The 23,934-nt window shown below is 34.8% G+C and overlaps 5 protein-coding genes across 6 annotated transcripts; 3 read left to right on the forward strand and 2 right to left on the reverse strand.

Annotated features, from left to right (window-relative positions):
- Nucleotides 1-3,681: 3,681 nt before the first annotated feature.
- On the forward strand, nucleotides 3,682-5,199 carry LOC148190768 (lectin-like protein LEC). Its single transcript, XM_088101549.1, has one exon. It carries the CDS (start codon nucleotides 3,946-3,948, stop codon nucleotides 4,990-4,992), a length of 1,047 nt encoding a protein of 348 aa, XP_087957675.1. The 5' UTR covers nucleotides 3,682-3,945; the 3' UTR covers nucleotides 4,993-5,199.
- Nucleotides 5,200-6,035: 836 nt separating this feature from the next.
- Nucleotides 6,036-8,383, reverse strand: LOC124822530 (tubulin beta-2 chain). The gene is made up of 3 exons (XM_047294541.2): nucleotides 7,879-8,383; nucleotides 7,073-7,342; nucleotides 6,036-6,967 (listed from the first exon to the last, which is right to left on the reverse strand). Exons 1-3 carry the CDS (start codon nucleotides 8,270-8,272, stop codon nucleotides 6,282-6,284), a joined length of 1,350 nt encoding a protein of 449 aa, XP_047150497.1. The 5' UTR covers nucleotides 8,273-8,383; the 3' UTR covers nucleotides 6,036-6,281.
- A 7,032-nt stretch (nucleotides 8,384-15,415) lies between these two features.
- LOC148190769 (uncharacterized) lies at nucleotides 15,416-15,889 on the forward strand. Its single transcript, XM_088102110.1, has 2 exons — nucleotides 15,416-15,535; nucleotides 15,623-15,889. Exons 1-2 carry the CDS (start codon nucleotides 15,416-15,418, stop codon nucleotides 15,887-15,889), a joined length of 387 nt encoding a protein of 128 aa, XP_087958236.1.
- Nucleotides 15,890-19,857: 3,968 nt separating this feature from the next.
- On the forward strand, nucleotides 19,858-20,799 carry LOC148190770 (heme-binding-like protein At3g10130, chloroplastic). The gene has a single exon (XM_088101664.1). It carries the CDS (start codon nucleotides 19,873-19,875, stop codon nucleotides 20,656-20,658), a length of 786 nt encoding a protein of 261 aa, XP_087957790.1. The 5' UTR covers nucleotides 19,858-19,872; the 3' UTR covers nucleotides 20,659-20,799.
- Nucleotides 20,800-21,345: 546 nt separating this feature from the next.
- LOC124822532 (protein transport protein yos1-like) lies at nucleotides 21,346-23,637 on the reverse strand. Of its 2 annotated transcripts, none has more exons than XM_047294545.2 (2): nucleotides 23,489-23,637; nucleotides 21,346-21,773 (listed from the first exon to the last, which is right to left on the reverse strand). In XM_047294545.2, the coding sequence occupies exon 2, from the start codon at nucleotides 21,764-21,766 to the stop codon at nucleotides 21,533-21,535; it is 234 nt and encodes a 77-aa protein (XP_047150501.1). In that variant the 5' UTR covers nucleotides 21,767-21,773; nucleotides 23,489-23,637; the 3' UTR covers nucleotides 21,346-21,532. The 2 variants fall into 2 exon arrangements, with proteins under 2 accessions (XP_047150501.1, XP_087958425.1); XM_088102299.1 differs by having other exon boundaries at nucleotides 23,485-23,554.
- Between the last annotated feature and the right edge of the window lie 297 nt (nucleotides 23,638-23,934).

Here is a 23,934-nt window from a genome sequence, read left to right on the forward strand (position 1 = left end):
CTATTAGCATAATGTTTATAGGTTAAGAATTTAGTCACTTACGAGAATCATCCAATCTATTCCTATGGTGGTCAAATATCATCTCCAAAAATGATATATAGAAACATTATTCAACCCCTCCCTTCTAGTGTTTCTCGTTACTTCAATACCTAGCCACAAGCCCGTCAATTCTTATCTAGCCATACATTGGCCTGATGTTACTCGACCATAAGTCGACTAGTTCCTACCTAGCCACAATATGGAATCCTACCTAGTCAGAAGTTGGTCAGTTCCTACCCAAACACAAGTCGACCTGATGTTACCCAGTCACAAGCCACGAGTTCCTAATTGACCTAAAGCCAGCTTGTTCTTTCTTGGATACAAGCTGACATTTTCTTACCCGACCACAAGCAGGTATGTTTCTACTTAGCCGTAACTCGGCCTATTCTTCTTTAATTTAGCACATTCTTAATCAAACAACTGACTAGTGAGATAAATGGGTCATGGGCCCACCTAGGCCCATATAGGTAAGGACCCACAAACCCATAATTATCCTATAAATAGTACACCCGTCAGGTATATAATTTATGTTCATATTTACAACATTAATTATTATCTGATGCACCCAACTAACTTGGGAGTCAAAGTGTTATTTGCAGGAAAACCACCATCAATTCATCGAGGACAAATATTAAGAGGAGGATGGATGGAAGAACATTTAATGCATGGAAGATTAGGGTAGTTTGTGTAACTCATTTTCTTAGGATGTACTCAACTTCGTAAGTACAATTACTATACTTGAAAATTTATTGATAAAGATACAAATTTTCTTTGATTTTCTTTGCATTTATTCTACAATACTGGACAATTATCGAGTACCTGCTACCAGTATCATGATTTGTAAACCAAAGGCCAACTATAACTATTTTATCAAAGTTCTTCACATACTTTCAAGTCATGAAAAGACTAGGGGGTTGGTGTACTATACATGACCTTATGTTACCCGGCCAGTTCCTACCTGGCCATAGGCCGACATGGTCCTACTTGGCCACAAGTTGGATAGTTCCTACCCAACCATACATCAACTTGATGTTATCCAACCACAAGTCGACCAGTTCCTACCCAGCCACAAGTCGACCAGTTCCTTCTTGGCATCAAGCCAGCTAGTTCTTACATTCCCAAATGTCGGCTTGATACTACTCGATCATAAGTTGGCTAGTTCCTACTCAGCATAAGTCGGTCTGATCCTACCTAACCACACGCTGACCTAATGCTACCTAACCACACGCCGACTAGTTTCTACCCAGCCACAAGTTGGCCTGATCCTACTTGGCCATATGTTAGTTGGCTCCTACTTGGGCACAAGTTGACCTGATGTTACCCATCCACAAGTCGACCCAATGTTATCCAACCATAAGTCGGCCAGTTCCTACCTGACCAGAGGCCAGCCTATTCCTACATGACCACAGGTCGGCTTTTTCCTACTCTAGTACAAGCCGACTTGTTTCTACAACATGGCATGTCATACTCTAATGTCGTATTATTCTTTAACTTAGCACATTCTTAATCAAATAACTGACTCATCAAGTAAATGGATCACGAGCCCACTCAGGCCCATATATGTGAAGACACACAAACTCATAATTAACCTATAAATAGTACATTTATCGAAATAAATAATTTACTTGCATATTCATAATATTAATTACTATCTGATGTACCTGGCTAACTTAGACGTGGAAGTGTCTTTTGTAGGCAAACTACCATTAGTCCATGAAAGACGAGTACCAAAAAAAGGACAAAAAGAACATTATACAAAATAAAAGAACATTATACAAAATAAAAGATTATATATATATATATATATATATATATATATATATATAACATGAGTTTATTTTCGTTTCTTTATGCCAATTTTTGTTTTTTTAAAGCAATGATGAAAACTAATTTTTCAAACTCTTCATGCTGTCTAATTTTTTTTTAAATTTAAGTTATTTTCTATTATGTACTCCACTTTTTTGTTTAATTAACAGTTTTAAATGCTATCTTAAATTTAAATATTTTAAAATAATATCTAAAAATACAAACAAGTTATATAATTTAAAATTAATATATCTATATATATATATTAATAAAAATTACACTAACGATTATATTTTACCTTAACAAAATAAAATTACATGACAGCATTGGATGCACTAATACCAAGTGTGTCGCTAGCATAGGTTTTGCAAGATGTTAAAGCAAGTAACCTTTTTAATCCAAAATAACTATAAAAAGACATGCATGATTGATCATACGAATAAGTTCCATGATGCCGATTTTTTTATGTTAAGAAATAAATTGAAATGCACCCACCAAAGACATGAAGAAGGAAAAGGTGTAGGTGAACGAAAATGTCACAATAACTAACATAATAACATTGCATAATTGTTGGTTGAGTTTAGGAAGAAGACAAGATTTGTTTGAAGCGTGAGGATGGTTCGTTAGGCCATGCCAGAGTGGGCACGACGCACAACCACAACTCACTCATATGCCCCACTTTCTCCTTGTCTAACGCAAAACCAGAAAAGTGTCTCGTGAAGTGGAGGGTCTAACAAGATAATACAAATTATTACCAGCTCCTTTCTGCAAAATAATCATAAATAACGTCTTAGTAATCATAAATAGGATGACTGCGTTTTCATTTAGTAAGATTTACACAACTTTATTATCTAACTTTTTAAATAATCATGAGAATGAGTTAGACTTAAGCAGATTTGACAGAATTGAATAAATTAAGTTAAAATTTAGAATGAGTTAGACTTAAGCAGATTTACACAACTTTATTATCTAACTTTTTTAATGTTGAATTTGAATTACACAGTTATTTGTTTTTATAATATGGTATCATATTAGAGTTTCTTTTACTAATATTTGTTGAGTATATTGTTTCATTTAGTGTCAGATCATTATTAAACTATTTATTAATGTCTAGTTTTTATGTTTGAGATATATATATCTTGATGTAAAGAGATGTGTACATCAATTAAAAAAAATTAATTTATAATATAAATGCATACAAACCTCAGTCTACAAACGGATTTTGTTGGATTGAATTAGATTTACATCTAAAAGTAAACTTTTCCTGATTGCTTCAAGTTTTTTTTCCGTTTTCTTATTTGAGCCTTGTCTTTAGGATTTCTCCAGACCAGTACATTCTAACTCATAAACTTCTATCACTCAACAAATGTGTAATTTTCTGAAAGCGCTGATGCATAAACAATCACGATTATACTTGTATCACTCAACAAAGCTATTGGTGAAAAATCACTTTCTTTCTGGTACTCTCCGTCACATCAATTACCTTATCTTAATTTTCTTCTATTCAAATAATATCTTTGTTATATTTAAAATATATAAAATACGTTATAATAAGAACGTTTAATTAACTTAACAGGGATACAATGTTAAAATTAATGTTATAGATATTAGCGAGATAAAACGAGGAATCTACTTCTACCACCTAACACCCAAGATCAGAAATTAAAAGCACATTCACAACTTATGGAGTGGTCCATAAAGAACCCAAAATTTAGAAACGAAAAAAAAAATTAATCCTGTTTTTATGAACGAACTTATTTATGGCTGTGATTGTGAGTTCACATGGAGATTATTGGAAAAGGAAAGCCTCAAATTGCAAAAGAAAAGAAAACAAAAATATTGTTTTATTTTTTAGAAAACTTGCTTTTTATTATATTCCCTTGGTCATCCGCCACTCAGAAAAAGCGAACCACCAAGTTGCAGAATCCAGTAAAATGTATTAAATTTTGCTTTCTTTCTTCATCTGCTTTCTCTTCAATCTGCCCCTAAAAATCACAGATTCTACCTTTTGATGCTAATGGGATCAACCCACCAACCCTAGAGTCTCACGCCAGCAAGATTAATTCATTCATCTCAAACCAAAAACCACCCACTTCAATTATGGCAGCACCTTCTACTTCCAATTACTTCAGGGTCTTCACTTTCTCCATTTTATTCTTCAAAACCCTAGCATTTGACCCGATTCCTTTGTTTTCTTACGCTGAATTTGGTAAAGATCTGAAATTTAAGCCCAACGTGGCCCTTTATGGTAATGCAAAAGTGTTCAATGACGGGTCTGGGATTCATTTCTCTGGTTCTGGGAGTTCAGACACTGGGAGAGTCATGTACAAGAAACCCATCAAGCTTTTTCAAGGTAAGCCAAGACAACTAGTGTCAATTTCTACTTACTTTGCATTTTCAATCTCCCTGGACATGGGGGGTGGTTTGGCTTTTGTTATGGTTCCAAAGGGTTCTGTAAGTGATGTGTTTTATCAAAGTTCTTCTGGGTTAAATGATAGAAATTTTGAAGTTATTGCTGTTGAGTTTAGTGCTTCAGGGGGTGGTAGAAAAGGGGTTTCTTCTGCTTGTAATGTGACCATTAATGTTGGTGGTTCAGTTGTTGCTAAAATAAGTAACAAATTGGCTTTAACAAGTGGAGAAAATTTGCATGCTTGGATTGACTATGAAGCTAGTTCTAGGCGCTTAGAAGTTAGATTGAGTCAGCATGGAAAATCAAGGCCTTCTGTTCCACTGCTATGGCGCTCAATTGACTTGTCAAATGTGTTGAAGGAGAATGAAATGTTTGCGGGTTTTAGTTCTGTGAAGGGGAATTATTCTCAAGCATGCTTTCTCTATTCATGGAGCTTTGTTCTGAGGAGTTTTCCACATTCAATGCATTCAGAGCCTCTGGATCCAAAGGTGTTTGTTAAAAGCACTGAAAGTCCGGTGGTTAAACAAAGGAGTGACTGCTTCTTAAGAGTTCTTGCTGCAATGATATTTGGTACTGGATGTGGAGCTTTGACAGCATTTATCGTGCTTTACTTGTGGACCATCTTTGGTAATAAACGTGCAATAGTGCCAGAGGAGACTGTTATGCAACCTGTAGATGTTGAGTATAGGAAAGTCAAAATTGTTGTAAATAAAACCATCCAAGACAGTAAGAATTAGAACCTCGTGAGGGAAGAGGTTGGAAGCTTGTGTTTATAAATTAGTTTGTCTTGTATTTAGGTTTTGCTCTATTGTAGCAGTCTTGATAAAGATTGCTTACTTTTGGTTTTTCTGACGTCTATTGTTTATCCAACTGTGTTAAAGATTGCTTAGTTTTTTGGAAAATGCCCAATTTAAGGTTATTAATGAACTATAATGTTGCTTACATTGATTTTGTTGTATGAAGATATCACAATCAACTATGCTAATTAATTTCCTCGGGCATTCTTTGGTAATGAACATACTTCTCTTACGACTTTCGTTTACTTTCCATTGAAGAGAAATTACCCCTTCTTATCCCACCCTCTACAACAGTAGCTTTGTGCCACTGTATTTCAAGGGTCTCTAAAAGAAATGCTTTCACTCATTTTACAGGATATTGAAGTATCTGGTCTTGTCTGACATTATTCAGACAAGAGAAATTATAAACTGAGAATTTAGAACACTCATGCAGTGAAATGAATGTTATTATGATTTGGTGGTATAAATAACTACTGCTATAATATAATTATGGTTCGTCTCCCTACCCCCTCCCATTTAACACTGTATTTTAAGAATATCGATCTTTCAAAATATCGAATATCTTCAAAAGAAATATAATAGAGGACAAAAGGGTAGGATAAATTGCTAAGTATTGGTCGCTGAGTTGAGATGTAATTTCAGAGCTGTAATACAATTCAAACACGCAAAGCTTTTTCTGAGAAACATTTACCACCCGACGAACTTTTCTTTGGTAGCCTAAATTTCAAATTTTAACATGGTAGCTCAAAAATTTGAATTTAATCATAAAGTATTCTTTAATTAGAATTGACTTGACAACGACTTCAAAAAAACGCTCCCACAATTTCCCCCCACAAGTTAACTCAACATTCATTTCGAACTTATCACAGCAGTATTAACCAGTCTGAGTTGGTCGAATAACCTTTTTAGGAGCAGCAGTAAATAGTGTCCCATTCATACAGCAGAGTCATTCATATGCATATAACGTGCAAGGTGCTAACGAGTTACACTAATTATCGATATTACGATGGATTAAAATCTGAAAGCAATAGCAGTTTATATTGTCTTTCTTCCCTACCAACAGGTTACATAAAAACAGAAACAAAAACATCATAGCCTGTTTGATATAGAACAGTAACAGATCGAGCCGGACCATAACCATCCCCTCAAAAAGGAACAATTAACCGGCAACAGGAAGTTGCGGCATGTTATGCTATTCTCGTTTTCACCGCATTACACTAACATCAAAATCATATTTCATGTGCATTATACTCTTCCTCCTCATCTTCCTCCTCGTACTCATCATCCTCAGCAGTGGCATCCTGGTACTGTTGATACTCCGATACAAGATCATTCATGTTGCTTTCGGCCTCAGTGAACTCCATCTCATCCATGCCTTCACCAGTGTACCAATGCAAGAAAGCCTTTCTCCTGAACATAGCAGTGAATTGCTCACTCACTCTGCGGAACATTTCCTGAATAGAAGTAGAGTTGCCAATGAATGTGGAGGCCATCTTCAAGCCTGTGGGGGGAATGTCACAAACTGTGGATTTCACATTGTTGGGAATCCATTCAACAAAGTATGAGGAGTTCTTGTTCTGCACATTGATCATCTGTTCATCAACCTCCTTGGTACTCATTTTGCCTCTAAACATGGCTGAGGCAGTGAGGTATCGGCCATGGCGAGGGTCAGCAGCGCACATCATGTTCTTGGCATCCCACATTTGCTGTGTGAGTTCTGGAACACTCAGAGCCCTGTACTGCTGAGAGCCACGGGATGTCAATGGAGCAAATCCCACCATGAAAAAGTGGAGGCGGGGGAAGGGAATGAGGTTCACCGCAAGCTTTCTCAGATCAGAGTTAAGTTGACCAGGGAACCGTAAACAACAAGTGACCCCAGACATGGTTGCTGAGATCAAATGGTTCAAGTCACCAACTGCACAAGAATGTAAAAACAACACGGTCAATATTCTCGTTAAACAATAGAACACAGCCTAAAATTAATTGTAAACAGGGTTAGGTGGATATTGTAAAAGCTTACAGCTCGGAGTTGTTAGCTTGAGGGTACGGAAGCAAATGTCGTACAAGGCTTCATTATCTAGCACCATGCACTCATCTGCATTTTCAACAAGCTGGTGAACTGAGAGAGTGGCATTGTAGGGTTCCACCACAGTATCAGAAACCTTAGGCGAAGGAAAAACTGAGAAAGTAAGCATCATCCTATCTGGGTATTCTTCCCTTATCTTAGAAATCAACAGGGTACCCATTCCTGATCCAGTTCCACCACCCAGGGAGTGGCATACTTGGAAACCTGCACCAAGGAATAACATTAACAAATCATACAACTAACACCACGTTTCAAAAATCACAAGCAATTCCACTTCGAAAACCAACCAGAACAAAAATAAATAACCAACCAACCAACACATAAGCCTCAAAATAAACACATCCTTGGCTAAAAAGAGGAATAAACCACAAAAAACCTCTATTTCAAGGTTCACCTACAAAATAAAAAAATTAAAAAAAAAAACTCGCCTTACAATCATCCAAGAATCAAATTTTTCCTCAAGTTCCAAAAACAATCACAGAGCACAACCCAAGCCGCCACATGAGAAAAGCAACATGCACATCCAAAAAATCCTCATGAACACACTACACTAAAAACCCAACTCAAAACCAATAACAAAACCCTAAAGAACTAGCTATGAAACAACACAAGCACACTCATTTCAAAACCACCCACAGAACCCCCCACCCTTCATCATACCAACAACGGACAAAAACCCAGACTCAAATCCACCGACAAATCACAAGAAAGCTTAAATCTTTAAACATAAAAGCACATACCCTGCAAGCAATCACAGTTCTCCGCCTCCTTTCGCACAACATCCAGCACAGAATCAATCAGTTCAGCACCCTCGGTGTAATGCCCCTTGGCCCAGTTGTTCCCTGCCCCAGACTGCCCAAAAACAAAGTTGTCGGGTCTGAAGATCTGACCGTACGGTCCAGACCGGACGCTGTCCATGGTGCCGGGTTCAAGGTCCATGAGAACAGCTCGCGGCACGAACCGGCCGCAACTGGCCTCGTTGTAGTAAACATTGATCCTCTCGAGCTGCAGCTCCGAGTCCCCACCGTACCTTCCGGTGGGGTCGATGCCATGCTCCGCACAAACCACTTCCCAGAACTTAGCACCGATCTGATTACCGCACTGGCCACCCTGAATGTGAAGGATCTCACGCATCTTGTCTAGAGAAGGAAGAAAAAAATGAAATTGGAATCTGAAAGAGATAGAACGATAGCGTTCTGGGTTTTCGAGTGGGGACAATGGGGTAAGAAGCGTGAGAGGGTTCTTTTTTATAGAAAAGTTGGTGGCTCTTTGTTGCAACGGTTAGATTTTGAATAGGGTTGGAGAAATGGATGAGCTGTGACGTATTTTTTTTATTTTATTTTTGGGTGGGAAAAAGGTGTGTAAGAGAGAGGGTTTTGAAATTTGAAATTTTGAATGTCCAGCTGGAGGTACTGTTTTTGTGGACCCTTTGTGGGAAAAAAATAAAAAGTTTTTCTCTGTTTGTGGGATGATTGGGGTGACAGTCAAAATCTTTAACGGTGGAGTCTTTATAGAGATTTGAAACTTTTGGTTTTTTATTTCTTAAACATTTAAATGGTTGAGTAATTTATTTGTGCGTTTTGTTCCTTGCAAAAAGGTGTAAAGGCACGAGTCTAATTTTGCGGAACGTTAGTGTCCAGCTAAAGAAAATTGGTGGAGACTCCTTTTCTAAAATAAGATTGATTAAAATTTTGTTTTTCCACTTGTAATACGATGACACTATATCATTTTTTAATCAATAGTCATAATTAGATGACCATTGTCTTTTTTCCATCTTATTTTCTAACTAAAAATTCATTATTGTTCCTATGAAAATCTGGTTTATCCTAATCTTATTGAAAGATAAGTATATCATTATTTTATTCTTTTATTATTTCAAATTTTAATAAATAGTTTTTACTCAAAATAAAAATTACAGTAACTAAAACATGATACTATATTCAATATTAAGATAATATATTTTTTCAATGTCAAATATTAAAAGAATTACAATTATATAAAAATTAAATAAAAATATCTACAATAAGTTAATATCGTATAGTTAAAAAACAAGTAAAAAACAATAACAATTGTCTTCAAATCAAACCAAGTTATTATTAATTTGTTACATAACTTAATAAAATAAAGATGTTTTAGTAATATTAAACGGATGGACATGATAATGAAAATCAGTATACGAGCAAGAATAAAGTTATTATCATTTTATATCTAATTTAAAATTAAATAATACTTATATCCACATTTATTAGGGATAACAAAAAAATTCCACCTATAAATATTCGCAAATAAAATCTACGGATAATTGATACCCGTGACTATTTAATATCTGCGAGTTATGGGTAACGGGTATTAAATTACTCATTTATAAATAATTGGGTGTGAATATTATACTCCAATCTATTTTTATCTGTAACACCATCTACTCTTATACAAGTATGATTATTACAGGTGGAACCATAACCACAACTTACAAAGGTGAGCTACCAGAATTATCATATATACAACATGACATAATCATATTACACACAAACTAACAAGCCATAACATCATTTACATAACACAATATACATTAGACATAGACCAATAAGAAGAAGAAGAAGAAGATAAAAACGTTGAAGAAAGTATGATCATTGCAGGTGGAAGCATAACCACAAAATACAAAGGTGATTACCAGAATTATCATATATATGACATGACATAATCACATTACACATAGACTAACAAGCCATAACATCATTTACATAACACAATATAAACACATTAGACATAGACAATAAGCCATAACACCATATCTCAACGAAAAACACAACATCACAAACAGGATAGGCCTTTCAGACACCTACGTCGTTTCCTTGTATTTTCGTTCTCATATCTTGTTTTTAATAATAGTCGATTATCTTTTGGTGGACCAATAATTTCCTTGCATTTCGTCATCATAACCAACTCTCAATAACAGGCGATTTGAGTTGTCTTTCATCGCAACTTCAGACCTATCTCCCCTGACTCATCAAGGACTAATAAGTAAAAACATTAATACTACGTCCATCGGTGCACTATTCTCAGCACGAGCCGAAGACATGGGCGAGACATTTGTAAGACCCTAGAAAAATGTGGTAATTAGGGAATAATGTGGTTAGGAGATTTGAATATTTTTCTTTGGAAATTAATGTTTGGTGATTATATATTTTCTAGAAATATAATTAATGTTATTATTAATTAAGAGGAACATATGATTGGTATGTTGTTATTTGGATGATTTGTGTGGGGTGATGTAACTAATATGATGTAATGGATTGAGGGTAGAAGGTTGATTTAGGATTGAATAGTGTTGGGCCAAATTCTAGAAAGAAAGAGAGTTAAAGTAAACTTTTGGTTTTAATTTGTATTTTAGGCCCAAGGCTAAAAAGGTCATTTTACCCTCATTAATTAGTGCAAAAATTAAGTTATGGGAGTGTAGAAAGTAAAAAAAGAAAAATAAATTTGAATAATAATATAAGGGCTACATGAATCTTAAAATATTTGGTTGGTTATTGGTACTTTAAAAAATAGATAAAATAAGATAAAGATAGAATAAGAGAAGATAAAAAGGAGAGGGAAACTAGGGTTGCACATTTTTTTAACCTACATCTAAAACAAAAAAGATAGAAAGATAGGGAGAGAGAGAGAGAGGCGATTTTTGGAGAAAAGAGGAAGAATTAAAGAAACCTTAGAGATTGGTGGTGTTTTAGAGTGTAGACAAAGCCCTAGGATTGACCAGGGTATGCGAAAGTTTACCTTTGTTTGTTTATTGTTGTATGTTATATATGTTCTTTTGTTATTTTGATTAATAATCCTTGTTTGATATATTTTTATATGATTGTGATTATGGTTGTATGTTGTTATTGTTAGGTAAAGGTTTGTATGCATGGGCATAAGGTTTATCTAAGGTTTAATCATTCAGCAAGTCCCATTTTTGGGTGGGAATCTCAAATTGGTCTTGTTCTTTTTCGGCGTCTCAATTGGATTCTTATTTTGTGAAAATTGCAACAATTGGGCCCCTCCCGTTAAATTAGGCCCAACGGCGTTAATCTGTGGTTGGCGTGGCACGGTGAACTATCTTTTTAATTGACATGGATTTGGGTTCTTTTAAAAATTGCGAGAAAAGTTTGTTCTAATTGTATCTTTATACTTTGGAAATTCATGAAATTATTTTTTAACGTGTTAATATTTTTTTGGTCAAGATTTCATTTTAAACATGTAACAGATTATTTAATTTAAAAGCTAAAATTGATTTTCCAGGTCAGATTCTTCTTTCACAGGTTAGGCTTCTCCCCTAAAGTTCCACTGGAGACTTATCCCTCTCCTTCGATTATGTCATTCATCTTTCATCTTCACACCTCCCATTCTCATACCAAACAAAGAACATTCTCTGATTCATCTCCAACCCACCTAAACCTCACTCATTATACAGAGCACCAAAACCCCATGCATCAAATAAAAAAAATAGTTGTTGGATCCGAATAATTTAACAATTTCCTCTGTTCCTCACTCATGAGTTGTTGAAGTCTCTGCTTGAGACCGGGGTCGTGATGGCCACCATTCCGAGGGTTTAGGAAGACCATGGGATAGGGCGAGATGGTAGAATCTTCGTCGTTAGCGCGGTTAATGAAACTGGACTCACTAGTCGCGGGGTCTTGAAGGCGAATGGAATAGAACGGGTGAGAGCGGCAATGACGGAGAAAATCACAGCAGCATAGCACATCATCTTCTAAGGAGAACACCATGTGAAACAAGACAACATATGACCCCTAACCAAACATTTACTGACCTAATGACTCGAGATTCCAGCGAAAGAAGGTCTCATGACTCCAACGACCACTTGATGGAGGCTCTCTATCAACATCAACAATTAATAAAACCCTAAATTCCCAAATTGATACCTCAATTTGTGAAATCGATTGAACTTTGCACGAACCCTACAATGTCATAACCAACTTCTCTCAGTCACAATCCCTAATTCGATAAAATTCAATCTCAATCTCAATATTTCATGCCTACTTACCATTTCTTTGTTTTTAAAATAATTAAATATCCACGTATCAATCAGGCGTCCCTACTAGTGTCAACCATGTCAATTAAAAAGACAGTCCATCGTGTCACGTCAACCACAAATTAACGCCATTGGGCCCAATTTAACGGCAAGACCCAATTGTTGCAATTTTCACAAAATAAGGACTCAATTGAGACGTCGAAAAAGAACAAGACCAATTTGAGATTTCCATCCAAAAATGGGACTTGCTGAATGATTAAACATTTATCTAATACTTGTATTGATTGCTTCCTATGAATGTATTATATATTTTTTTTGTTGGATTATCCCAACAAAGGGTTTGATGCTAAGGGGAAACAAAGTTATGATGCTTAGGGGTTTCCATGCAAATATATGTGGTAAGGGTGTGGTGATAATCATATGCAGAATAATTGGTTTTATTGGAGTATAACATGTTAATAATTAGTTTTGAATTATTCAAGTGATATATTGTATGTGTTTGAGTATATTTACAAGGGTATGTGATGCTTGAATGTATGAATGATGTGTTAAGTATGTATTCACGTTATCTAGGGTTAAGGTGTGTGTGTTTGAATGCTTAAATCATGTCTAGGATGTATTTTGTTTCGACAATAATCGATTCTCATTAGTGATAATCGATTCTTTGGGTGTTGATGTTGAGTTTGGTTTCAGGGTAATTTTCACTAAGATAATCGATTATCTAAAGTGATAATCGATTATCACAGTGCATATTTGTGAAAAATGGAAAATTTGATGAAGAATAGATGTGGACCAAGCCTAAGAAGTTGTGGAACGTGATGATAACCTGTGAATGAGAGTAATGATTATGTTTAGGGTTAGTTTTGACTTGTGATTGGGATTTGAGCATGAGTGAGTGTTGAGATGTACTTGAGTATGTGATTGATGAGCATGAGAATGGTGGATAAGTCTACTAGTTGTACCTCGTAAATGTTGGAGTTATCTACGGATATGTGCTTCCTTTTGCCTTGTGTGCATTGAAAGGGTTATTCAGGTATTGAGCCTTCCTTGTGTGGGGGTGAAGGTGTCTTCCTTGTCCTTGTTTGGCAAGATTACATGTTCCTTAGTTGGATTGCGGGACTACCCAAATGTATCTATATAGGGAATTTACAGATGGGGTTATAGGAGCGGCTACAGTCAATGAGGTAGGGTACAGGAGTGTGACTAATTCTTTCCACTACAGTGTTTATGGTATGGTGATGCTCATGGTGTTTTTCTTGACTAGGATAGTCATGATGGTGTTGTATCTATGATGGTGATCATGGTGATTGAGATGCTCTAGGTGATGCTATGTGATAGTAGTATTACTATAAGAGTATAGTAAGTAGTTAGTTATGTGTTAATGAGTGAATAGACCAATGGTCTATGTGTGAGATGTTAGTGATGACATCAAGAGTTAGAGATCGAGGATCAAGGATCAAGTAATTCGTTTTGATTGAATTGTTATATTAAAGGATTAGGAATCCTATTGTTATTACTACTATGTATTGGGTGTTTGATTTTTGTTGATTTAATCAAGTATGTTATATCATGTTATTATGATTATTTTATCGGTAGCTTACCTCACACGTGTTTATGTTGTGTGTTTGTGAATGAAATTATTGACGATGATCGTATAATGCATTATATGTGAGCAGATGATGTTGCAGATGGTGTTGAGAAATGATATATTCGAGAGATGACGAGAGATAGACTTGAGGTTTTTATTCAAAGTTATTGCATTTAAATCTTTAGACAATGTAATTGAAGTTGTTTTATTTCCTTCGTTATTTATATTGGACACATGTTTTTGGAACTATTATGTTTGGAATAAATTATATCGTCTAAACGTTCAGGTTTTTGAAAATATGTTTCCGCGCTAAGTTAAAGTTTAAAATTTTACCGCTTTTTGAATAACCCATGACACCTTGGAAATTTGGGCGTTACATTTTGGTATCAAAGCCAAGTTTCAAAAAAAAACTTTTGGGGCTTTTTTAGGAGTGAGCTTGTCTAGCGTTTGTTGTGTGACTGTGTGAATTTTAGGTGTAGCTGTATGATTATGAGAATTACATGCATATGTGTATATTTATGTGAAATTCATGTATATGTGTGTCACTGTTGAAATGAAGTGATTAAATAAATGTAATTGTTGTGTGTAAGAAGATGTCTCGTATACCCTAAAGATATTGTTCGCGCTCTTGAGCAAATGGTGCACATACTGTAGGGACAAAATGTAGGACTTGTCCCTAGGTACCGTGCTATAGTATGAATGATTATCTATGTCATAATCCATTGAAGTTCAATGGAAAGGCTACTCCTATTGAGGTAGATGATTAGATCTGCAATAATGAAAAGATCTTTGGAATGATTGATTGTATTGAGGAGCATGAGATGATGTTCGCTACATTCATGTTAGTTGGGGAAGCGAAGTATTGATGGAGGAGCACAAAGTTGTTGATGACTACCTAGGGAGAGGAGATCAACTGGATGACTTTTAGGGCAAAATTCCTATAGTGTTATTTTCCTAAAAACGATAAATATTGGGAAGCAAAGTTTCTGACTCTAAAGTAAGGGAGCAAGATTGTGCAGGAGTATGTGGCACGCTTTCTATACCTCTTTAGATTTTATACTCAAACCGTGAGGAAGATTGAAAGTGTAGAAAGTTTGAGAGAAGTTTACGTCTTAGTCTGATGAGATTCATAGTACATCTGAAGATCAGGACGTTTACAGAGATAGTGGAACAGTCTAAGACTGTAGAGTCGATGAAAGCGAATCAAAATCGTGTGATGAGGACTCATAAGGGTGATTTCTCTAGAGACAAACGTTAGAAGAAGCCATATGCTAAACCACAACAAGAACAACAAGGACACTTTGGAGGGGTGAAGTGCTATGAATGTGAGCTTCCTCATACTAAGAGGTTTTGTCCAAAGTTGACTAGTGTGAAGCCTGAGGAGAGGAAGTATTATGTCCATCAGAATCCTAGACATCTTGTTGTTGTATGTCCAAAGAAGAAGAACCTAGGGAGTGAGAAATAGACTCAGAAGTCCTCTTGAGGGAAGCCGAAAGCAATAGAATGAGTCTTTGCCATAACAGGAGCAAAAAAATTTGAATCAAGTAACTTAATTTTGGACACATGTTACTTGAATGATAAATGTGTGCATGTTTTGTTTGATTCGGGTGCAACACATTGATTTATATCTCTTGAATGTTTGGAGAAACTTGGATTACCTATGGTTGATTTGGTATGCGAGTTAGTAGTTTCTACATCAGCATCAGGGCAAGTCTCAACCAATTTAGTTTGGGTTGGGTGTCGGTTAGAGGTAACAAGGCACAAATGCAAAGTTAATCTGGTATGTCTACCACTTGAAGGGTTAGACATAATTTTAGGAATGAATTGACTGACAACCAATGGGATTCTCATTGATTGTGGTAAGCAGAAGGTTATCTTTCTAGAGAAGGAACAGATGCAGACAACTTCATCTCATGAGTTAGTGAAGGATATTCGGGAAGGAGCTGCGTGTTTTGTTGTGACAACAAACGAAAAGAAGAAAAGTACAAAAGAGCAAATTGTGGGTATACCGGTGGTGGAGGAGTTTGTTAATGTGTTTCCAAATGAAGTATCAGGTTTGCCACCAAGTCAAAAGGTTGACTTTGCAATAGACTTGGTGCCTAGAGCAAGACCAATGTCTATGGCACCTTACTAGATGACTCCCACTGAGTTGGCAGACCTAAAGAAATAGATAGAAGATATGTTGGAAAAGAAGTTTATTCGGCCAAGTGTATCATCGTGGGGAGCTCCAATGTTGCTTGTAAAGAAGAAGGGCAGAAGTTCAAGGTTGTTTGAAGATTACCAACAGTTGAACAAGGTTACGATATAAAATAAGTACCCTTTGCCAAGGATCAACGATTTGCTTGATAAATTGAGGGGTGTCGGGGTATTCTCTAAGATTGATTTAAGATCCTGGTATCATCAGATCTTAGTCAAATCGGAAGACATGTAGAAGACAACTTTCAGATCACGCTATGGACATTATGAGTATATGGTGAAGCTGTTTGGCGTGACGGATGTTGTAGCAATTTTCATGGATTACATGAATCGGATATTAAGGTCGTGTCTTGATAAGTTTGTTATCGTGTTTATTGACGACATTCTCATCTATTCCAAGAATCGGGAGGAGCGTGCTGAACATCAGAGAATGGCGTTGAAAATCTTAAGAGGACAACAATTGTATTGGAAATTAAAGTGTGAGTTCTGGTTGGAGGAAGTCTAGTTATTGGGGCATGTGATTTCCGCTCAAGGAATTGTAGTAGATCCAACTAAGGTTGAGGGTATGTTGAAATGGGAATGAGTAACTACGGTAACAAAAGTGAGAAGCTTCGTGGGTTTGACAGATTATTATCGAAGGTTTGTGGAAGGATTCTCCAAGATTGTGGGGTCGTTGACGCATTTAACTCCTAAGGATCAGCCATTTGTTTGGATAGACAAATGTGAGAGAAGTTTTGAGGAGATGAAGAAGAAGTTGACCTTTGCTCTAGTGTTGGTGATTCCAAACAGTGATAAAGTTTGAGGTGTACTGTGATGCGTCATATCAAGGACTCATATGTGTACTAATGTAAGAAAAGAAACTAGTGGCGTATGCATCTAGTCAATTGAAGGTACATGAGAAGAATTATCCAACACTTGCACTCCAAAAAAACTTCAAAGATTTCAAAAAGGTTTTTAAAGAACAATTTTTTAAAGGGGAAAACCAATTCACCCCCTCTTGGTTGAGAGTACTGACATAACTTTTTCTACACTTCCTGCGTGATGTTTCTGCGTAAATTTAATTGAGATAATCTATTATCTTAAGTAATGATCGATTATCGCAGTGCATTTTGGTGAAAAATGATGAATTTAATGAAGAATGGACGTGAACCAAGCCTGAGGAGCTATGGAACATGATTATAATCAGAGATTGAGGTTAGTGATTATGTTTAGGTCAGTTTGACTTATGGTTGAGAGTGGAGCATGAGTGATTGTTGGGATGTACCTAAGTATGTGATTGATGAGCATGAGAATGGAGGATAAGTCTACTTGTTGTACCTCATTATTCCTGGTTCTATTTGCGGGTAGGTGCTTCCTTTTGCCTTGTGTGCATTGAAAGGAGATGATCTGTAGGGGAGACTACAAATGTCTTGTAGGGAAGGATATAGGTGGGTTGTAGGAGCGACTACAGTCGGTTAGGTAGGGTACATGAGTGAGACAGACTCTTTCGACTATCATATTATGTATGGTGATGCTCATGGTGTTGTTCATGACTAGGATAGTCATGATGGTGGTGTATCTATGATGATGATCATGGTACTCGAGATGCTTCATGTTATGTTATGTTGATAATGGTGTTACTATAATGGTTATAGTAAGTAGTTAGCATGGGTGATAATGAGTGGATAAAGCAAAGGTCTATGTGTGAGATGTTAGTGATGACATTAAGGGTTAGAAATCAAGGATCGATGATCAAACTTCAAGGATCGGGGATCGAGGATCGAGGATCGAGTAATTCAATATGATTGAATTGTTTATGTTAGAGGATGGAGAATCATATTGTTATTACTAATATGTATGAGGTGTTTGATCATGGTTGGTATAATAAAAAGGTATGTATCTTGTTGTGTGTTTGATTATGGTTTATATAATCAGTATGTATGTATCTTGTTGTTATGATTGTTTTATCGGTAGCTTACCTCATACATGTTTGTGTTTGTGTGTTTGTGAATGAAATTATCGACGATAATTGCATAATGTGTTATACATGAGCAAATAATGTTACAAATGTTCCAGAGGCGTGATTAACTCGAAAGAGGATGAAGAATAACCTTAAGATTCATTTAAAGCTATTTTGTTTTTAAAATTAAGACAATATAATTGGAGTATTTCCTTCATTATTTTATTACTCCAAATAATGTAATTGGATAAATTTTTCTTTAAGTATATTTGTACACTATCGTAAGATATAAATTCTAAAATAATTGAAAGATAATAAATTTATTTTATTTTATGAAATACAATTGATAACCAAATTTAGTATGTTTGTCGGTTAAAATTAATTTTGATTTTATTTTCTATTATTATTTTATATTATTATTTTATATTATTATTTTATATTAACAAGTTTAAAATAATTTTAAATTAAAATCAAATTTAAAATATAAATTTAAATAAATTTAACTTTTTTTAATAAAGATATCAATTTGATTTTAATTTAAAATAAAACAAAATTGTTCAATTTTTAAAACAAATTGAATTTAATTAAAATAAAATAAAAAAAATCAAATTTAGAATAAGACAAAAGACTTTGTGTAACATTGACATAACCATGGCCATATTATATTATCATTGTTACGAGACACGTTATCAACTTGACACATGATAAATTTTTTATTTTAAAAAGGTTAAAAGAAATAAAAAATTAAAAGAATTTAAAAATTAAAAAAAATTAAAAGAATTAAAAAATTAAAAAAAATCACGGACAAATGATATCTCTTTAATATTGTAAGGATAGTACCTCTTTAATATTGTTAGGATAATACTAACGTTAATTATATTATTGCATTAAAATTTTTAAAATAAAAATCAAATTACACATAAAAAATAAAAGAAACCTATTTAAATTCTTTTATTGAAAACAAAAGACATAATTTACCCTTATATTCATTAACTAACTATTTAGTTTCCATGATTTATAAAGAACTGTCCATATTGAGCATTATTAAACAACAGCCGAAAATAATGGTATTGTATAATTATAAAAATCAATAAAAATTAAAATATTTATATTATTATTTTTATATATATTTATTTTATTGTAATTTTACTTTTATTCTGTGATAATTATTTGTATTGTAATAAATGTTATATTAAATTTTTAAACGGTTGCTTCGTTACTGTTTTTCCATTGTGAATATCACTAAAAAAACTTGTTACTACATTTTTGTGTTTAAAAAACCAATCTTGTATGTAAAATATGAACATAATCATATTTGAAGAAAAAAAAATTCTTAACTTGAAAAAAAAATTCAAACTTTTCTTCTTGAAGCTATTACAGATAAAATACAACATATGGATGGTAAATAGCCATAACGTTGCACTATATCTGAAAAAAAAAAGTTCAATTATAAAGTTAAAAATAAGAATATAATCGTGTTTAAATAACAAAATCAAAACTTGTGATAGACGTTAAACTTGGTTATTAATATTACATTAGTAAGTGACCAATGTTGTTAAACATGATATCAAAATATTTTCTGTTAATTAAATTATGTATTAAAAGGGAATCAAAATGATTTCATTTTGAAAATTTTAAAATGTTAAATTTTCTTTTGAAAAAGAAAATTTATTGTTTTAACCTAAGTGTTTTAAAAGTAGAGTTTAAAATTAGTGAAAAATATTTAAACTTAAATTCCTTAATAATAAAAGACGTAATATATTTAAATTACTGTTGACTTTCATTTTTAGACGACCAATTAAATGTACCAATAAATACATATTTAACTTAAAGAACATAAAAAACCTTCAAAACCTTAAAAAAATTGACTGTGGACAAACCGTGGCCACAATTGCAGACTATCGTAGCAGAATCGCAACCATTAATTTTGGCGAGCAAAATTCCAAATGTGTTAACCCCTTTCGAAAGAAACTCGAAGAAACATGTCCCTTACGCAAATAATCAAGAGTTCAAATGCCTCCATCACATGCTGCTCTTCATTATATATACGATCCAATGCCATACCCTATCATCATCATCATCATCCAAATCAGTCGTTGCTATTTCCAAAGTCTCAGCATACCCCTTTTCACTCTTTCTCCTTCATGGGTTTAGTATTTGGAAAAATCAGCGTGGAGACCCCAAAATACGAAGTGATCAAATCCACAAGGGAGTACGAAATCCGCAAATATGCACCCTGTGTAGTGGCAGAAGTCACATATGACCCATCACAGTTCAAGGAAAACAAAGATGGTGGCTTTATGGTTTTGGCCAATTACATTGGTGCTTTGGGGAAACCCCAGAACACAAAGCCTGAAAAGATTGCCATGACTGCACCAGTTATAACCATGGACAGTGGTGGGGGTGGTGAGAAGATTGCTATGACAGCGCCAGTTGTGACAAAAGATGGCGGTGTTGAAGATGGGAAGAAGAACAAGATGGTGACTATGCAGTTTATTTTGCCAGCTCTGTATGGGAAAGCTGAGGAGGCACCTAAACCTACTGATGAGAGGGTTGTGATAAGAGAAGAGGGTGACAGGAAATATGGGGTGGTGAAGTTTGGAGGTGTGGCATCAGAAGAAGTGGTGAAGGAGAAGGTGGAGAAGCTGAAGGTGAGTTTGGAGACTGATGGGTTTAAGGTGGTTGGGGATCACTTGTTGGCCAGGTACAACCCACCTTGGACAATTCCTATGTTTAGGACTAATGAGGTTATGATCCCAGTTGAATGAATTTGGAGGGCTACATACATAGATTTCAGTTTTTTTTTCCATCCATTTGTTATGCTGTTAAGTTTTACTGGTGATGTGAAGTTTAGAATATGTTGTAGTCTTACCTTGTTTCAATTAAATACACAGAATAAATGTTTTATATGTGCTGGGTTTTTTGGTCATGTCTTTTGTTGTCTGGTTGTTTATGATTTTGGTCACCGTGATTGCGCTTTACAATGCAATTATGATCCAAGCAGATACCTTTCCCAATGATAAAACCCTGTTTGAAGAATGGATTTCAGTGACTTAACCATTAGTTTTGATATCACTATGAGATTTTTTTAGAGGAGAGACACTCAAAATTCAGTACCAATGAGTTATATAAGAAACCAGATTACCATTTTCAACCAAAAAGCTTAAGACAATAAGCTTATAGATCCTTTTATCTCTTTTTTATTTTTATCCAATGAAAAACTTCTAACTCACCTTAAACTCTTGGCACATTCAAACTAATTTCACACTAACTCTTGCATGCTTCCACACGTGTTAGAAGAACAAAATTGCTTGAAGAGTTGGAAAATGAGTTTTTTGCAACCATAGAATCACTTCAAAAAAATAAACTTGTATTATAAAGAAAAAAAGAGAAGAAATGTAAAATAGCACTTGAGCAATCTATGCTAGCTTAGTTATTTATATGCCACGTGTTAATAGGACCAAAAGAAATCAGAATTTCAAAGGGAATTGAGAATGATAATCAAGACAGATTCAATACTTAACTGATACAACTGATTTACTCTGTTCATTATACATCAGAATTGAACTTATACGATTGCAAATATTCACAGAACACAAAATGTAAATATCATGCACAGAGCTTCAATGCCACTCTATTATGTTATCCAGAGACCAGCTTCACAATTATAAAGATAGCGTTGAAGAGAATTAGAGGAAGTCTCAAGAATTGACAAGCATATATGAGTCCTACTATTTGCCCTTTAAGAGAACTCCTCCTAGGCCCTGTCATTTCTGCCAAAGTCCATCCTCTTGGAGCAAGGAACCGCTCCTCATTCAAAATTGCCAATGCATTTGCAAAGAGCAAAACGCCTTCTAAAAAAGTCCAGAAACCCATTTTCTGCCTGAAACACAAAGGGTGTGCATCTTAGTACTCAGATGAAAGCTTCCTCACAAATTCAGCACTATTTTTCACACAAGAATCAGTTAAAGAAATTCAAATATCAGTGGGGAATGTCTTTTCACACAAAGACATGTTTCTTCCCTCCACATTCTATTTCCTTCAAGTATTAGATTGCAAAAAATCTCACATTCACATGCTATAGCAAATTACTTACTTACCAACATATGCTCATTTTACAAAAGAATCCAGAATATTGAGAAAATGCAAGCTATTTTTCTTGAGCTGCTTATGCTTCATAATTGTTTGGTATAATCTAATATGCACAAACCAGAAGAACAACAACCAAATCTGATATGCACAATGGAACAACCCAAAAAGCCAAATCATGGAGAACAATATATATTGTAGAACCCCAGAAAACATAATAGATACGTAGCCCCACAAGGGCTAAACTTTCACTCTAGTTTAGTCTTGTTCTTCCACAGTTGAAATCACTGCAAAACGTATACGAATTAAAATATAAACCTGATTCTAGTCTGCAATAGCACAAGATACTACTGCACCATGTCATAAAATCACTACAAAGGTTTTGCATGACATGATGGTTAAAAATAATACAGGTCGGGGCGAAGGAAGATGGTGACAAGAAAATCTCAGTAACTTCTGGTTGCCTTCAATACCTTTAAGAAGTTAATCATACAAAACAGAGTTTATCAATAACATTCTTGATCCTCAAACATAACCAATTAAGAGTAAGAAGTTGATTTTTGTACATGAAGGTTGCCGAGATAGTATCGTATGAAGGCTGCAGTGTTATCAACTAATCATGAAATTAAATCACCATTATGCTTAAATAACACTGAAACCATGATTAAGAAACATCTGGACCTTTGTTAAAAATCCGCCGAGGAAAAAATCTATTAGATTACCATACATAGGTGAGTATTTCAAAATGAAACTACAAATAGATTTTCGAAAAAGAATTTATCTAGAGATACATCACTAATCACTAACGAAACCTGAATCTTACCCACAAAACGGAGTGATGATGCCTCCAACCCAAATGTGTAATCGTAATCAACTTTCTTACTTCTAATAAATGTGTATTCCCAACACTTCTCTCATTTATACACTTATAAAACTGAATCTCCCCTCAAATTAACTTCAGTAACTACGCATCTTCGCAGTAAACAGAGAAAACTTAGAAAACTGAATACCGAAAAGAATGAAGAGCGAAAAGATCGAACTTAAAGAAAGATAAGACCCAGAGGTATTATTAACTAATAAGAAAGTGATTTTACAGGTTCAATCCGTCCTTGATCATTCCACACAAGATTCTTCACTGACAATCAAAGTTAAAGGCCAAACAATAAGTTTTACTTCCAACTTTGAACACAAGTTTGTTTTCCTAGCAACAACTACACATTGGTTTAACACAAATCTCTTTCGGGAGCAAATCAGAGAGAACATTCCATGGTTACTAACACTCTGTAAACCGATGGCACAACCAAATCTCGCATGCAAACAAAAACACATAAAATTGTAATCTCAGTTGAACAATAACAGTATGCACAATATCCAATGAATGTTATGTTATCCCCAAAACTAAAATAATCTCAATCCAATCAAGAAGTAAAACAAACTAAAAAACCACAGCACTGAATTTTCTAGCGAAAAGAGAAAGAACGAATATGCAGAGATGAGTTCCTTACTCACCTGAGAAGCAAAAATAGAAAGAACAACGACCCACGACGTCTCGAGTCTGAAAACCGGTTCGTAAGAAAGAAATCTCTAGAAGACGATCATAGGACTTTCCGAAAACTTATCTAACGGAGCACAATGGTCGTGGCTAACACGTTACCGTGAGAAACTGAAAACCAGCCGTTGGATCAGAAGCCTAGATAGCAATAACTGAAACACCCGCACTCTATCATTCTCTGTAAAGTAAGTTTCATCGTACTCGGTACTGTACTCATTACTACGAGTAACCAATAACTTGCGTATTTGAGTGGTATTTTGAATTTTAAAAATTAATTTTGTAGTAACATCACAAAATTTATTCTCACCAATTTTTTAACAAAATATTTTTTTTTAAAAGGCTTTGTAAAATTTATTTTTAGGCTACTCAGTATCTTGTTGGGTGTTTGATTATGATTGATATA

This window comes from Vigna umbellata, chromosome 11 (assembly GCF_029865625.1).
Source record: "Vigna umbellata cultivar VRB3 chromosome 11, Vumbellata_1.0, whole genome shotgun sequence".
Classification (NCBI taxonomy): domain Eukaryota; kingdom Viridiplantae; phylum Streptophyta; class Magnoliopsida; order Fabales; family Fabaceae; genus Vigna; species Vigna umbellata.